General features: G+C 35.3%; 10 protein-coding genes and 2 pseudogenes across 12 annotated transcripts, besides 1 other annotated feature; 5 read left to right on the top strand and 7 right to left on the bottom strand.

Moving 5' to 3' along the window:
* Positions 1 to 11,531: part of a mobile genetic element that runs on past the window's edge.
* Positions 761 to 1,066, top strand: TVAGG3_0310450 (uncharacterized protein; the record flags this gene model as incomplete). The annotated part of the gene is made up of 1 exon (XM_001309000.1): positions 761 to 1,066. The coding sequence occupies one exon, from the start codon at positions 761 to 763 to the stop codon at positions 1,064 to 1,066; it is 306 nt and encodes a 101-aa protein (XP_001309001.1).
* On the top strand, positions 1,680 to 2,621 carry TVAGG3_0310460 (organellar and viral DNA polymerase type B; the record flags this gene model as incomplete). The annotated part of the gene is made up of 1 exon (XM_001308999.1): positions 1,680 to 2,621. One exon carries the CDS (start codon positions 1,680 to 1,682, stop codon positions 2,619 to 2,621), a length of 942 nt encoding a protein of 313 aa, XP_001309000.1.
* Positions 3,896 to 4,327, top strand: TVAGG3_0310470 (KilA, N-terminal/APSES-type HTH, DNA-binding family; the record flags this gene model as incomplete). The annotated part of the gene is made up of 1 exon (XM_051229802.1): positions 3,896 to 4,327. The coding sequence occupies one exon, from the start codon at positions 3,896 to 3,898 to the stop codon at positions 4,325 to 4,327; it is 432 nt and encodes a 143-aa protein (XP_051099532.1).
* On the top strand, positions 4,444 to 4,820 carry TVAGG3_0310480 (uncharacterized protein; the record flags this gene model as incomplete). The annotated part of the gene is made up of 1 exon (XM_051229803.1): positions 4,444 to 4,820. A coding segment is annotated over one exon (377 nt), but the record flags the coding sequence as incomplete, so codon positions are not given.
* TVAGG3_0310490 (protein of unknown function, DUF4106 family) lies at positions 4,945 to 5,730 on the bottom strand (the record flags this gene model as incomplete). Its single annotated transcript, XM_051229804.1, has 1 exon — positions 4,945 to 5,730. A coding segment is annotated over one exon (786 nt), but the record flags the coding sequence as incomplete, so codon positions are not given.
* Positions 5,767 to 6,159, top strand: TVAGG3_0310500 (uncharacterized protein; the record flags this gene model as incomplete). The annotated part of the gene is made up of 1 exon (XM_051229805.1): positions 5,767 to 6,159. A coding segment is annotated over one exon (393 nt), but the record flags the coding sequence as incomplete, so codon positions are not given.
* Positions 6,236 to 6,655, bottom strand: TVAGG3_0310510 (protein of unknown function, DUF4108 family; the record flags this gene model as incomplete). Its single annotated transcript, XM_051229806.1, has 1 exon — positions 6,236 to 6,655. One exon carries the CDS (start codon positions 6,653 to 6,655, stop codon positions 6,236 to 6,238), a length of 420 nt encoding a protein of 139 aa, XP_051099536.1.
* On the bottom strand, positions 6,976 to 7,924 carry TVAGG3_0310520 (annotated as a pseudogene). Its single transcript has one exon. A coding segment is annotated over exon 1 (949 nt).
* Positions 7,954 to 8,751, bottom strand: TVAGG3_0310530 (uncharacterized protein; the record flags this gene model as incomplete). The annotated part of the gene is made up of 1 exon (XM_051229807.1): positions 7,954 to 8,751. The coding sequence occupies one exon, from the start codon at positions 8,749 to 8,751 to the stop codon at positions 7,954 to 7,956; it is 798 nt and encodes a 265-aa protein (XP_051099537.1).
* TVAGG3_0310540 (protein of unknown function, DUF4106 family) lies at positions 8,999 to 9,274 on the bottom strand (the record flags this gene model as incomplete). Its single annotated transcript, XM_051229808.1, has 1 exon — positions 8,999 to 9,274. The coding sequence occupies one exon, from the start codon at positions 9,272 to 9,274 to the stop codon at positions 8,999 to 9,001; it is 276 nt and encodes a 91-aa protein (XP_051099538.1).
* A 197-nt stretch (positions 11,532 to 11,728) lies between the features above and the next one.
* Positions 11,729 to 12,238, bottom strand: TVAGG3_0310550 (protein of unknown function, DUF4106 family; the record flags this gene model as incomplete). Its single annotated transcript, XM_051229809.1, has 1 exon — positions 11,729 to 12,238. The coding sequence occupies one exon, from the start codon at positions 12,236 to 12,238 to the stop codon at positions 11,729 to 11,731; it is 510 nt and encodes a 169-aa protein (XP_051099539.1).
* A 1,317-nt stretch (positions 12,239 to 13,555) lies between these two features.
* TVAGG3_0310560 lies at positions 13,556 to 14,296 on the bottom strand (annotated as a pseudogene). Its single transcript has one exon. A coding segment is annotated over exon 1 (741 nt).

Here is a 14,296-nt window from a genome sequence, read left to right on the forward strand (position 1 = left end):
AGTTAAAATGAGATGTTTACTGAACTGGTTGGATGTCGCCTTCTGAGGTTATGTAGAACGGCTGACCCGAGAAGTGGAACAGTGCTCTGAGAATTTGTATAATTCGTGGAATTGGACTCTCTCTGTTTGGAAGTTGTATCCATGGGCGCTTTGCAAAGAACTTTATAATGGCTTCCTTCTTTGCTTGCTTTATGTCGTCTACAGGAGTGTTTTCTGGTACCTCAATTGGAATTCCAGTCGAAATCTCGAGATTCAAGGCAGCCCTTCCAGAAATAGTGGTAAACTTGACCTTGGGCTTCATGACCTTGCGCAAGTAGTCTTTAACAAGCTCGTTAATTTCAATTAGGTAAATTGCCTCGTCGGTAGGTTCGACCTCGACCATTGCTACTGTCAGTAAAAGTACTGCTACTGTCAGAAAAAGTACTGCTACTGTCAGAAAAAGTACTGCTACTGTCAGTAAAAGTACTGCTACTGTCAGTAAAAGTACTGCTAGGAGCAGTAAAAGTACTGCTACGAGCAGTAAAAAGGAAAATTTGAGAGGGTTTTCGACGATAAAGTACTGCTACTGTCAGAAAAAGTACTGCTACTGTCAGTAAAAGTACTGCTACTGTCAGTAAAAGTACTGCTACTGTCAGAAAAAGTACTGCTACTGTCAGTAAAAGTACTGCTACTGTCAGAAAAAGTACTGCTACTGTCAGTAGCAGTACTGCTAGGAGCAGAGATTTTTATCGTTGTGGTCCGACGGTTAAGCCACAAACGAATGTCCCACGTCCCACCAACCGAGTCCATTCCCAAACCAGAAGAACCTAAAGAACCACAACAGTCTCCTCAGCAACCTCAGTTCCAGCAATTCCAATCTCAATCCAAATTACTACCAATTTCCACCTCAAGGTTACTACCAATTTCCACTACAAGGCTTCCCGAACTACCCTCCTCAGCCTATGCCTTACTTCCCCAACCCTTGGATGTTCCAGCAATTCCAATCTCAATACAAATCGAAGAGAGACCAAGAGTTCGAAGAAGGTCTGAACCGCTTACGCAAAGAGTATGCTACAGCTCCAATTGAGAGAAAGTTGTTCCCGGACCAAAAAATAATGTTTAGGGTAGAAGGTTAGATCTAACCTCTTTTCTCACCTCTTTTCTCACCTCATGAATTTGTCATGACTTCTTCGTAAACTAAACGTAAATGTTTTGTGAAGAATATAGCAACCGCCGGAATTCCGGCGGTTGGTTTTTATACAAAATTCATGCAGGAAATTCTTGAGTTTTGGTTGAAAGAATACGGTGGAGCCAAAAGTGGCTCGACCTCAAAACAAACATTTTATGAGCTTACAAAGGGTGTTATGAATGAATTCAGCAACATACATCCTGACCTCGTTCATTTTGTTGTTGAATTCAGTAAAAATAATGTTTAGGGTAGAAGGTTAGATCTAACCTCTTTTCTAACCTCATTTCTAACCTCTTGAATTTTCATGATTTCATCGTAAATGTTTTGTCGAAACTTCATCGTCATGAGCGTAAATGACCAAAAAATAATGTTTAGGGTAGAAGGTTAGATCTAACCTCATTTCTAACCTCATTTCTAACCTCTTGAATTTTCATGAATTTTCCCGAAATAAAAAAAAAAAAAATAAAGTTAGTTTTATTTTTTTTTATTTTTTTTATTTTGTATAAAAGATATGATTTCAACAATCGGCACAACAACAGTTCAAACAACAACTTCACCAAACTCGTTAGTTATGAATCCTACGTCAATGTTAGTAGAAATGAAAAGCTTCATTCCTTCTTCATATACTTTCGAAACAAAAATCCAGAAGATAAAGCAGGAATTGTTAACAAGTAATTTAGACTGTAGTGCGAAAGATGAAACAAATGAACAGTATCTTTATGACATGCAGGACATTATTGACCATTTACCCAAATTGCCTGAAATCCAACAACAAAAACTAACCATTCCTGAATTCGACGAAATTGAAGTCAAAGCAACTGACTCAGTAGAAATAAAGAAATTCATACGTAAGGTAAATTATGAATTCCTTGGTTTTCATTGCAACCATAAGGTTATGGACAAAGATTGCGACATGGTATATAAGAATGTTTCTGACATATATAAATCTGAAGAATTTAAGACCTACGACAACTTTGTTTCGTTAGTTGCTGAATGTGTTTGGGAAATAAGAGATAAAGATAGAAGAGGTAAGGTATGGAATGAACAGATAAAACCAACTGCTTCAGATTTAAAGAAAACCATTGACGCCTTGGTTGTTTTAGCAGGTAAGGTTTCAGAATATAACGCAAAAATGAACCCACAATGTTCTAAATGTAAAGCAGCAATGAGGAAATATAACTACTCCGTCAAAGAGATAGAACGTATGCGAAACGACTATGCAGACTTAAAGAAAGAAGCAGAAAAACCAGCAGAAGATAAAATGGACATGTTAGCATTTCTGAACAAAAACTATCCAACAGCAGAAGATTTCCTTCTATCTGACGTCAAGAAGAAGTATAAAGAAACTTTCGGTATCGTTAAAACATTCGATGTACTAAAAGAAGAAATAGAAGCTACGAAACTGTTTAGAGTCTCACGAATTCATAACGTTTACCATGTAAAACGGTTATAAAATAACTGGGGTAGAAAAGAGGTTAGAAAACAGGTTAGATCTAACCTTCTACCCTAAACATTATTTTTATTGAATTCAGCAACAAAATTCTGAGTAAAATAATTTTTAGGGCATGTGTCAAACCGTTGAGTTTTCACAAAATTTTAAAAATAACGTTTACCATGTAAAACGCTTATAAAATAACTGGGGTAGAAAAAAGGTTAGAAAAGAGGTTAGATCTAACCTTCTACCCTAAACATTATTTTTATTGAAAAATGACCAAAATTCTGAGTAAAATGGCATAAGATTGCTTCCCTCGGAAAACCGAGAGAAGAGATTCCGTATGAAAATCGTGAAATTTCTCTAGACCGACTTTTACCGGCCTAGCCTAAAACTCATGAAAATCGTGAAGAACAGCGAGACCGACTTTTACCGGCCTTGCCTAAAACTCATGAAAATCGTGAAGAACAGCGAGTAAGGAAAAAACCGTAGTCGCCTAAAACTCATGAAAATCGTGAAGAATTTGGCTCCTGGTTTGAAAAAATAAAGTTAGTTTTTTATAAAATATTTTTTTTATTTTGTATGTAAGAACAAAAATGACAAACATTGAGTTTGAAACAGTTAGAAAGATAGACAATGACACCAAAGTGGTTAGAATAGGTGATTTAAACGTAAGATACTCAAAGAAATACAACAAATATTCTTTGTCAGACATTTTATCTCCATCTGGAAAGAGACCAAACGACTGGGTTAGAAATGCTTCTACTCAGAAAATTTTGACAAGAAATCCTGAGCTTATGATATCGGTAAGATTCTATGGAACAAGAACATATCTCATTGACAAAAGTCTTATACCAATAGTTTTGTTATGGTTAGACCCAGTTGTTGGATATAACTTCATAACATATGGTTTATTCGACTCAGAACGTTGCAGTGAAGGCTTACTTTACATCGTTCAGAAACCGAAGGACTTCAATACAAAGAGATATAAGATAGGAAGAACATATAATATAACTCAAAGATATGACAGTACAGTCAATAGAGTCAAGGTTGTGTTTGTTAATGATATGAGAGCTGCTGAAACAGAACTACTTGAAAAGTTTGAGAAAATGTATGGTGCTCCCACGAAAGGTAAAGAAACGTTTGAAGTAGATGAGATAGATAAAGCTATAAAATTATTTGACGAAGTTGCTGAAAAATACATGTAAAGCGTTTATTTTTGGTCTTTTGTGAAAGTCAGAAAATAAAGTTAGTTTTATTTTTTTTATTTTTTTATTTTGTATGTAAAGACAGATATGTCAACATCAGAGAACACAACAACAGTTATAGTCCATGAAGCTATAAATGAAGAATACGAGTACATACAGTATAACAAACAGTTACGTCTCATTCGTTCGGTCAAAGACGATATGTACCAAATGCAAAGTATTTTGACAGCATGTTTTGCTCCAGACACTAAGCGTCCTAAAGACTGGTTTAGGAACCAAAGCACCATTGAACTCTTAAGCGAAGCACAGCGAGACCGACTTTTTTCTGAAAACAGTGAAGAACAGCGAGTAGGTAAAAAACGGGGTCGCCTAAAACTCATGAAAACAGTGAAGAACAGCGAGGCCGGATTTTACCGGGGTCGCCTAAAACTCATGAAAACAGTGAAGAACAGCGAGTGGGAGAAAAACCCCAGTCGCCAAAACTCTATGAAAATCGTGAAAAATTGCCAAATGGTTTGAGAGGATATTATGTACATAGACTTCTTGTAAATGCTGTAGCAATGTGGGCTTCACCTCGTTATGCTTGGTATATTTACAGACTTCTTGACGAAATTCATAGACAAGAACGTGAAGAGATGGAAAACAAGCTTGAAGCAAAAGACAAAAGCATTCAGAAAAGAATACCACGTTCGGTACCAAAAGGAAAGGAAAAGAACTATAAGTATATGATTTATACTGAAGAGATGGAAAATGAAGAAGACAGAGATATGATTATGTTGCATTTAGTCAGAAGAAACAACAAAAGCTTTTACGACCTTGCTAAGATTTACAAATCTGACAGAAATTGGTTCTATCGCGAAAACTTACCGATTTCAATGACCCCAAATGAAGATGTGAAACAAATAGTTCAAGATACGTTACCTCAAACACACTATGATATGAAAGGTTGTACAATACTTACCTTCAAAGAAGATTTGCCATTGTTAAAGGAAAAAATAACAGAGTATTTTGACAACTTCAAACAAGCAGAGTAAATGAACTCTTTATTTTTATTGACTTTTTACAATTTGAACTTTGTTTGCGTAGATATGAATTCTGAAAGAAGTATGAGGGTCTTGTATGACTTTGTACTTCTCCCATAGTTCATGTCTGTCAAACTTACCTGCCATGGACTCTTTCATAAGTTCCATGAAATCGTCTTCGGACAATCCGGGGAAAAGTATTATGTCAGTAAGTATTCTCTTTACATCCTTACTTAAACTCTTTGCTGTCTGTACACAAATGACAACTGAGATGTTAAAGTGTCTGAGCTTCTTAAGAATTCGACACATATCTTGTTCTCTGTTCTTTAACAAAGGATGAGAGGCGAAATCATCTAAGATAAGAAGACATCTATGAGGGTAAGTCTTCCAATCGTAAGATTGCAATTTCTTCGAAATGTATTCTATCTCTTTCTGTTTGTTTCTGAAGTGTTTCTTCTCTAATATTCTCTGCATTTCCTCATTTGGGTCTTTGAACTTAGAATTTATATACTCATTTATAGCATTGTACTTCAAAACTCTTCTTTGGTACTTCTTTATCCAATCTAACAACTCAGTATCCTTTATACATACTAACTTAGACTTCTTTATAATATCTTTGAACGAATTGACGGTTTGGTCAAATTGACCAGAAGTCGAACAAATGACTACTAACTCATAGAATGGGTTCTTCTCATCTAGTTCTTGTTGTTGTGCAGCCATTTTAAGATAAGTGAAAGTCTTACCCGACCCAGGTGGTGCAATTAGACCTGTTATACCATTCTGAGCAAATAAGAACTTGTCATGTATAGGCTTTATCTGAGCATTTTCTAACTTCCTCTTGTTCTTGTTTAAAACATTCTCAAATTTCTTGTCAATGTCAGCAAACTTTTTTTCTAACATATTTTTAGAAAAATTAAAATTTTTATCTTTTAGAAAATGTCTAGCGATTTCGCTATCTATATTCGAGACAAACTTTTTGACAGCAAAACATCTGTCGACCATAAAATCTTACATAGTGTAAACAAGAAAGGTGAATTTGTTCTAAAGTTCTGTTTCTGGGAATATGACAAGAACCATAAAACATTAAGCAGAGAAGTCTTAAAATTTGTCAATGACAGACTTGTTGACAGAGATGACGCCTCTTGGAGAGATGAAGTCCAACAAAACTTCTTAGAATGCAAAGAAGACACATGCGCTGTTCTTGAAGATGAAATAAAAAACAGAATAGATGAGCTATTAAAGGACAAAGAACTTTTACATAAATATGGTTGTGCCAAATTTGACATAACTCCACCAGAAAAGAAGAAGAGAGAAAAGAAAGAAAAGAAAGTAGAAGAAGAGAAGAAAGAACCTGAACCAGAGCCAGAGAAAAAGAAATTTGACATGTAAAAATAAAATTTTATTTTTAGAACATTTCTGGGTCAATGTCAATGTTCTCTTCCTCTTTAGGGGCAAACACTGGCTTAGACTCTAAAATCTTTTTACCCAATTTACCTTGAACTTCAACTATCTTAGACTCATAATATTCATAGTCGTCTGCTTTCTTTGGTTCATAAGGTATAACAAGTTTGTATGCTTTGCCTTCTTTAAGGTTTGAGAACCTTCTGTCAAAACTTTCTTTGACTGCTAACAAACCTTCTATGTCTAAGTCTTCAAATTTCGCACCATTTTTAGTCACAATAGCAAACTTAACTGGTTCGATGTTCCAAACTTTGCTGAATGAAGACTTTTCAAAATGGTAGAAGTAAACATTCAAATATGTGAATGGGTCTAGTTCTTCTTTAAGTCCTGACATGTACTTGTTTACTGAAATATATTTCGTCATCTTTTCTATCGGATAAAAAAAATTTTTTTAAAATTTACTCAGAAAAATTTTTCTTTGTATATACACCATTCTGAACATCTAAAAGACTTTTGACATTTGCCAAGAATGTTCGTTTAGAAGCTGCCATATAACCATATTCTTGACAATATTGTTTATACGAATCATATAAAGACCTTTCATCTAATGACACAAAGTCAGTTTCATCTACGAACAGTTCATAAACACTCTTGTTTGCTTCTAACAATGTTTGTCTCTCTTCGGTATGTGGAATTTGTCTTGGATTGAACTTAGAAATATCTAATGTCATGAAATATGAGAACAAGTGGTTGTAAAAGTCAGATGTCAAAGTTTCTGCTAAGTCGTCAAAATATTCTGTATCTTGCATATGAGAATCTGACGTTCTGACAACTACATATCTTCTGTCAGAACTTTCTAACTTCATCGGAACAACATTGTTTGAAACCATAATGAAGTTTGCAACATTTTCACAAACTCTTTGGTCTTTATATTTTTTTCAACAACTCCAACTTTATCTGTTATAAGACTCTTCAAAGCATCTGAGTTCAAAACTTTTGTTGTATCTATACTTTGAAGTTCATTGCAAACTATAAGTTTCATATTCTCTATTGAGGAGTTAAACTTGCCACAGATGTTTTCTAAGTTTGTCATATTAGGGTTCGAATAACCTTCTAACAGTTTGCATAAGATATCTGTAAAGAATGTGTTCTTACCTGTTCCTTGTTTTCCAATTATAATGAGAGCAGTTTCATTTTTAGCACTTGGATGTTGTAAGATATTTGCAAACCAACATAAGATATACTCATAAACCTTTTCGTTTCCATTGCATATAATTTCTTTGACATGGTCTAACCAAGCTTCTATAATATTTTCTTTCCATTCTACTTGTTCGTATTTATATCCAGTGAAGATAGAATAGAAGTTTGGAGAAGGTGTATAGAACTTTATACCACGAACTGAAAAATCTTCTAACTTTGACAATAAGATATCCCAAGCATCTAACATCTTCATTCCAACTTGTACGACTTTTATTTTCTTAAGTTTCTGTCTACATTCTTGTTCAGACACTATTGTTGCTCTTGGTTTGTTAAAGACAACATCCCATTCTTTCATAACATAACATTCTGGGGCAGAGTCGACATAAATGACTAAACGTTTCAAATTCTCGACTGCTTTGTTATAGTCTCTAAATGGACACATATTTCTGAATGCTTGGAAGTCATAAAAATCTGAAACATCTATTCTGTACATTTTTATAAAAATAAAAAAATATTATTTTTTTATTCTTGACTTTGTTGTTGCATTTGTTGCATTTGTTGTTCTTGAGCTATTTGTTGTTGAAGTTGTTCTTGTAATACAATACTTTCACCAGTTGCATCTTCCAATTCGAAACTTTCTGCCGTCATTGACAAATACATAGGACATAAAAGTTTTACAGGAACAAAGTTTGCGTCAACTAATGTCAACGTTATACTTGCCAAAGTGTTTGAGTTCACTAAGGTTGAAAATTCTGCATTCGAATGAACAATAGGCAAACCAGCAGAGAAAGTATTGTTTATACGCATAAGTATCTTTTGGTCATAATAGTTTCTGTCGACATTCGAATAACACTTTGAACCTAAGTTTGAAACAATATATAAGATTGGTGTGCTTAATGTCAATGGAATAGACATTCCTTGTATGACACCTTTTCCTGTTATAGGAAACTGTTGGTAGTAAAAACCAGAAATAAGTTTTGTATTATAGCTCATATTGTTTATAGTAAACTCAGTCGGACATCCAAACATAATGAAACCTGCTCTAGTTGCAGCACATGTTACACTCGTACGTAAAGTATTAAATAAGTCAACAAAACCTGTTGGTGGTATATCTGAGTAAGTATCTTCAAAGGAGTATTTTTTACCATTCACAACAATAAAGTCTTCTGGTGTCAAAAGAGCAAAACAGGCTTTAGTCGTCATTGTGTTTAAGGTTAGTTTACAATATCGTCCTTGAGGACTTTGTAAGTTTGTTGTTATAGAATTATATGACTCAGGGTTTTTAGTCGTAATAGTATAAACCATTATGTCTTCTGCCATTTATATATATTTAAAAGTTTTTCTGAAAGTGGAGAAGAACTTCATCTAAACTTTCACATGGCGTTTCTTGAAGTTCTCTGTCTAAGAAGTTCAAATATTTTGTAAAGACATAGAACTTTCCTTTGTCTACACGAACAAACAAAACAGGGTCTTTCATATCGTTCAAAAGTGTGTAAAGTCCTTTACATGAAATAAAGTCTATATTATTTTTCTTCAAACATCTTTCAAGAAGTTTTGACATTTTTACTTAGCAAATAAATTTTAATGAAATGTTGTGGTCGTCAAATATTTTTATGACGTCTGGGAAACTATACTTTAAGTTCAACGTTTCACCTCCTTTCATAACGTATATCTTGTCAATGGCATTATATGAAACACCACAGCAACTAATGTCGGGTTCTATTTCTTTGATGTTTATATCGTCTGCCTCTGTCAAAAGTTTCAATAGTTCTTTCAAAACTTCATGAGGTGCAATGACATATGAGTTCACTTTTACAGGGTTGTGTTCGACCAAGTTTAACATTATACTTAAAGCTTGACAAATCTTCTCCTGAGTTTGAAGTTTGTCTTTCAGTTGTTGGTAGTCGTTTCGAATATCTGCAACAGAACTTAAGTCTCTGCTAACTTCAGGATATGTTGGTTCTTTTACAGGAACAATTGTTATACCATCTTCGTCTTCGTATGGTTTCCCCACTTCAACATCTCTGTCTTTGACATTGACAACAACACTTTGACTGTTTGTTTGAGTTGGTGAATTTAACTTCACATCTGCCACCGCCATTAAACCTTTTGAAACACTTACGCTTCTATTTTTCGGAAATGACATTTTACTTAGAATAAAAAGATGGACGTATTCGGATATCTCTTCGAATTGAAGCAAAACAAGGTTTATACTCACAAACAATACAAATACATTGACAGAATAGTTCTTTACACAAACAATGGAAAATGTTATAGAATAGCAGTCTTTGCTGAACCTAAATATTTTCATAAAGCAAAGAAAGTTGGTATAACCGAGATGGTGAAAGTTCTTGAAGCAGACAAAAATATAACTTCAAAACTTACAGATATTACTAAAGGAAAGTTTATAATACAATATTATGTCAAAACTGGCGTACTGTCAATATTTGACGGAGAGAAGTCAGTTCAAGAACAACTTACTGACCTGCTGCCAAAATCTGCTCGATGGAAGCTGTCCGTTATGCCAATCTGAGGAGCCCCAGCAGGTTTCATCGAACGAATCTTCAAAAGAGCATCTTCCGTGAAAAGTGCTATTGGTTTTGTAAACTTCTTTGCTTTCAATTCATCTGGACCGTCTCTGTCACCAGTATATTGTATTTGAACTGTACCAACAGTTGAAATACCACCCATAAAGTCTTCTGAGTCAGCAAATGGAATGCCAAGCCAAAAGTTTGAACGGTCTCCATTTGTATATTGAGTTTTTTGACCTCCTGTATGAGTCCATACTTTCACATATGGCATAATAGAACTTTGCATTTCAGGGTTAATGGTTGTTGTGAAGTTGTTGTTAAAGTTCATAGCATCTAATGTCAAGTTGTATGACCTCATATCCTCAACTGTAGAATATTCTTCTCTTGGATAATATTTGCCATCTATGTTATATGATATTTAATACCGGGGTTGTAGAAACAAGAATAGTCATTTATAGTTCGTCTGAACAGTACAAACAGAGTATCTGCATGTTTCATTGCAGTTGTTAAAGCAATATCTGTTCTTGCACCTGGGTCAGCACTTTGGTTTCCAACTTCACCTGCAAAGTCTTTGACAGATATTTGGTGTATAGGGAACATAAGTGGAACTGCAATAATTTGGCAGCTAAAGCATTTGAAATATCTGGGTCCAACATATAGACTGCAAGTCTGCTTTCTATTCTCTTGCATTCAAATTTTTCGCATGTGAACTTAACTGGGTCCCAAGCAGTATTGTTGTCTGCTGTTCCTGAGAAGTAGTAGTTTACTTCAGTGTTGAGGTTTGAGAAACCAAAGTCTAAGTCAACTTTCTCTTTGCACCATTTTCCAAATGGTATGCTGGCAGCTCCACCAGCTGTATCTGTAATAGTGAATGGGTCTTGTGTTGGTGCAATGACTAAGTTATTTTGCTTGGAGTAAGTTCAATAGAAATTTTTCCTGCCAGTTTGGCAAGTATCTTAAAAAACCTGAAGATGAGGAAAGATGACAAAGGAACTCTAAGTTTCAGTTTTACTTTAGTGGCAGCAGTTCCATCTGAAACCAGAAAGGTTAACATAAACTCCTGGAACGTTAGGGTCAATCTTCTTATTTTCTCAATAGTTGCATACTGGTCTGTTTGTTCTCTAGCTTGTGGTTGTACTGAGTTTCTCAAAGCGAACCATTCATAGTTTGCCCATGTTACTGTTTGAACTAAGTCAGAGTTAGAATATATCTTATATCCCATGAAAACTTCTGGAGCATATTGGTATCCGACATAGAAAATTCCATTGCAACCTTTCTTGTCAGACAACTTGGCAGAAGGTTTTATTTCAATGTCTTGTTCCACGTATAAGAATGAGTTGTCAATAGAAATAATATGAAACCTGTCGCAAGCAATATCTACTGTTGTTGAAGAACCTTCTCCAAACTCACCTACGTTTCCATAAGAAACAGCAGTTGTATATTCGTAAGTTCCAGGAACTATTTCTGACCTTCTAATGGCATTGTCGCATTCGTTATACCATTCGGAAACATTTCCGTTCATGGCATCCAAAACTGTTGGCGTTATATTCTGAGCGGCGTACATTTCATATGGGTAAAAATATAGAATAGTTGGATTTATATATCATAATAGAACCCACTCGTACCAAGCTTTACTTTTCTTCCTGACTGAGTTTTGTTGCATCTTTGCCTCATGTTCACCTAGTATGTTGTAAATTTCCCATGTCCTTTTTGCCTTTGGGCTCTGGTCGCCCATCTCAGGTAACCTATATCCTAGAAAGATTTTGTCATAGTTTTGTATTTGAGTCTTCGCGTATTGTTTGCATGACTCTTTCCTGAGTTTCCGGTTCAAGCTCTTCAAACAGAGCTTGTCCATATGGAATAAGCTCGTTTCCAAATATATGTTTTTGTAGCCATTCTGGTTTTCTTTCCATGTTACCAATAATATCTTTTGTGAATGGGAAAGCTTTTACCCAATGTTCCAGTCTTGCGTCATTTATTTCTGTAGTTGGTTTTATTTTGTCAAGGAACATGTTTTTCAATACTAACATTTCATTTGGTACTGTCCATTTGAGTTTTCTTAAATATTCATCCCTTCTCTTTGCATTGTCTGCAAAGTAAGTTTTTATGACATTTTGCAAACTTTCGTTTGCAAGGTCATGTACAATAGGTTCTCTTCCTTCTTTCTCCCTAACTTTCTTTCTAAACTCTTCACCAAATATACCATCTCTATGGTTCTGTGTAGTTCTTTGAGATAAATGTTCTAGAACGTCAGGTGTTATATTTCCATCAGCCATGTTCATTTCATACTGGTTAAAATATCTGCATGTTTCATATCTTTCAATGGCATTAAAGCCGCGCTGAAAATACCAGCTATATCTGGTTCACCATTCTCTTCCATTGCGTCTACAACTTCTTGGAATTGAGGTTGTAAGTTTATGAACCACCTATCCGGATTAGCTTTATGACCCCATCTCATTGTAGTTCCATAGTCTGCAGAAACAAAAGTAGGTTTGTTTCCATATTGGTTAGGTTCTGAATGAACTTTAAACAATGTTTCATTTCTATATGTTTTGTTGAAATTTAACCTTTTATTTTCACCGAGTTCATCCGAAGATTGAACGTTATATGCTCGTAAGTAAAAAGGATTGTTGTATTTGTGTACATTATCTTTCAGTACTTCCATTCTATGCTGGATATTTTCATCTGATGTTGGAGTCTTTTGTATGTCGGCGAACATTTTTCGATATTCTTCTACTATGTCAGCCGAATTTTTCTTAGACTCTTGAAAGATTCCATATTCTCCGCATACACTTGTTGAGGGTCAAGATTTTTCGGCTGTTCCAAATCTTCATCTAGTTCTGTGAAGTTAGTTTCCAAAGGAGTGACTTGTTCGTTTCCTTCAGGCTCTTCTAGCTGTTGTTGCTGAACTATTTCTTCCATGTCTGGTTGTATCTGAACTTCTTCCTGTGGAGTTTCTTGTACCTCATCTGCTGGCATTTCATATATTCCGAGACCGTTTTTAACAAATTCCCTTTCTAAGTCATCCGCATTCATAACCCTTTCTTCTTTCGTTCCGTCTCTATTTTTTACGCGTTTCATGAAGAGAGTTGAATTATCGTTTAGCTCTGACACCAAATATCTTGGAGTAAATTCATTCATGTCATTTGGATGATATGCTATTAAATCATATCCCTTAGCGAGCTTGTATTTTCCAGGTTTGAGCTTATATCCCATTTGGTGCTGAACCATAAAGCTAAATAGGTTCGGGTCAGTATTTCCTTCCTTGAACTTTCTAATAGCTTCTTTATATCTGTCACTAAAGTCAAGAGTATCTGGGTAACCATAATTTTCCTTAAGCATTTTTAAGAATTCTTGGTTTCCTTGTTCGCTACTTCTTTTATGTCCTTGCTCTGTTTGTGCTGGTTGTTGTGCTGGTTGTGGAGGTGGTTGTTGTGCTGGTTGTGGAGGTGGTTGTTGTGCTGGTTGTGGAGGTGGTTGTTGTGCTGGTTTTGGTGCATGCCTGCGTCTGTGTCCATGTGACGATGTAAATGTTTTAGGTAGTCCTGCTGCAGGTGCTTCTCTTGAAGGGTTTGGTGGTATAAAAGTTCCACCAGCTGGTATATAAGTTCCACTAGCTAGTATATAAGTTCCACCAGCTGGTATATAAGTTCCACCAGCTGGCACATATGTTCCATCTGCAGCATAATGTCCTACCTGACTTTTCGTTTTTAAGAAAGCATTTACTAGGTCTGTTTTGGTCTGTTGTAACTCTTTTTCTTGACTTTCCACAACAGTTGCTCTAACGGCGTCATAGGCACTTTGAACTGCCTGTCTCGTTGCTGCATCTGTTATTTTCGTCATATTTTGTGCTACTTCTCTTAACTCTTTGTCGAAACCTTCAGACTTCAGTTTCTTTCCAGATGAGAAGTCGTTCACTAGTTTCACCTTACTATGAAGAGCTTCGAAGGCATTCTTAAAGTCAGCATTCATTAAAGCTTCATTTGAACTGTCTTCATCCGCTTGTATTTTTGTCCTTATTGACCCTATAAGTTGGGCTGCTTTAGCGTTGGCCTGGGCATCTAACCAGTCATTATTAGCTTTTATATATTCTGCGCTTTTCATTGCCTTTTGCATGGCTGTGTCGTTATTTTTACTTTCTTGTGCTAAGTTTTCATACTGTACGGTTTGGTTTTGCAACTGTAAAAGTTTTTCTGCCTTTACATTTGCTTCAACTTCTTTTTATACTCATCGCTATCCATATATGTCTTCAGGGCTTTTTGTTTTATCTCTTCATCTTTCAGTACTTTATATTGAGTAGTATGGTTTTTCAAATTTATAACATCTTGTTCCAT

The sequence above is a fragment of the Trichomonas vaginalis genome, chromosome V, assembly GCF_026262505.1.
Source record: "Trichomonas vaginalis G3 chromosome V, whole genome shotgun sequence".
In the NCBI taxonomy this organism is placed as follows: domain Eukaryota; phylum Parabasalia; order Trichomonadida; family Trichomonadidae; genus Trichomonas; species Trichomonas vaginalis.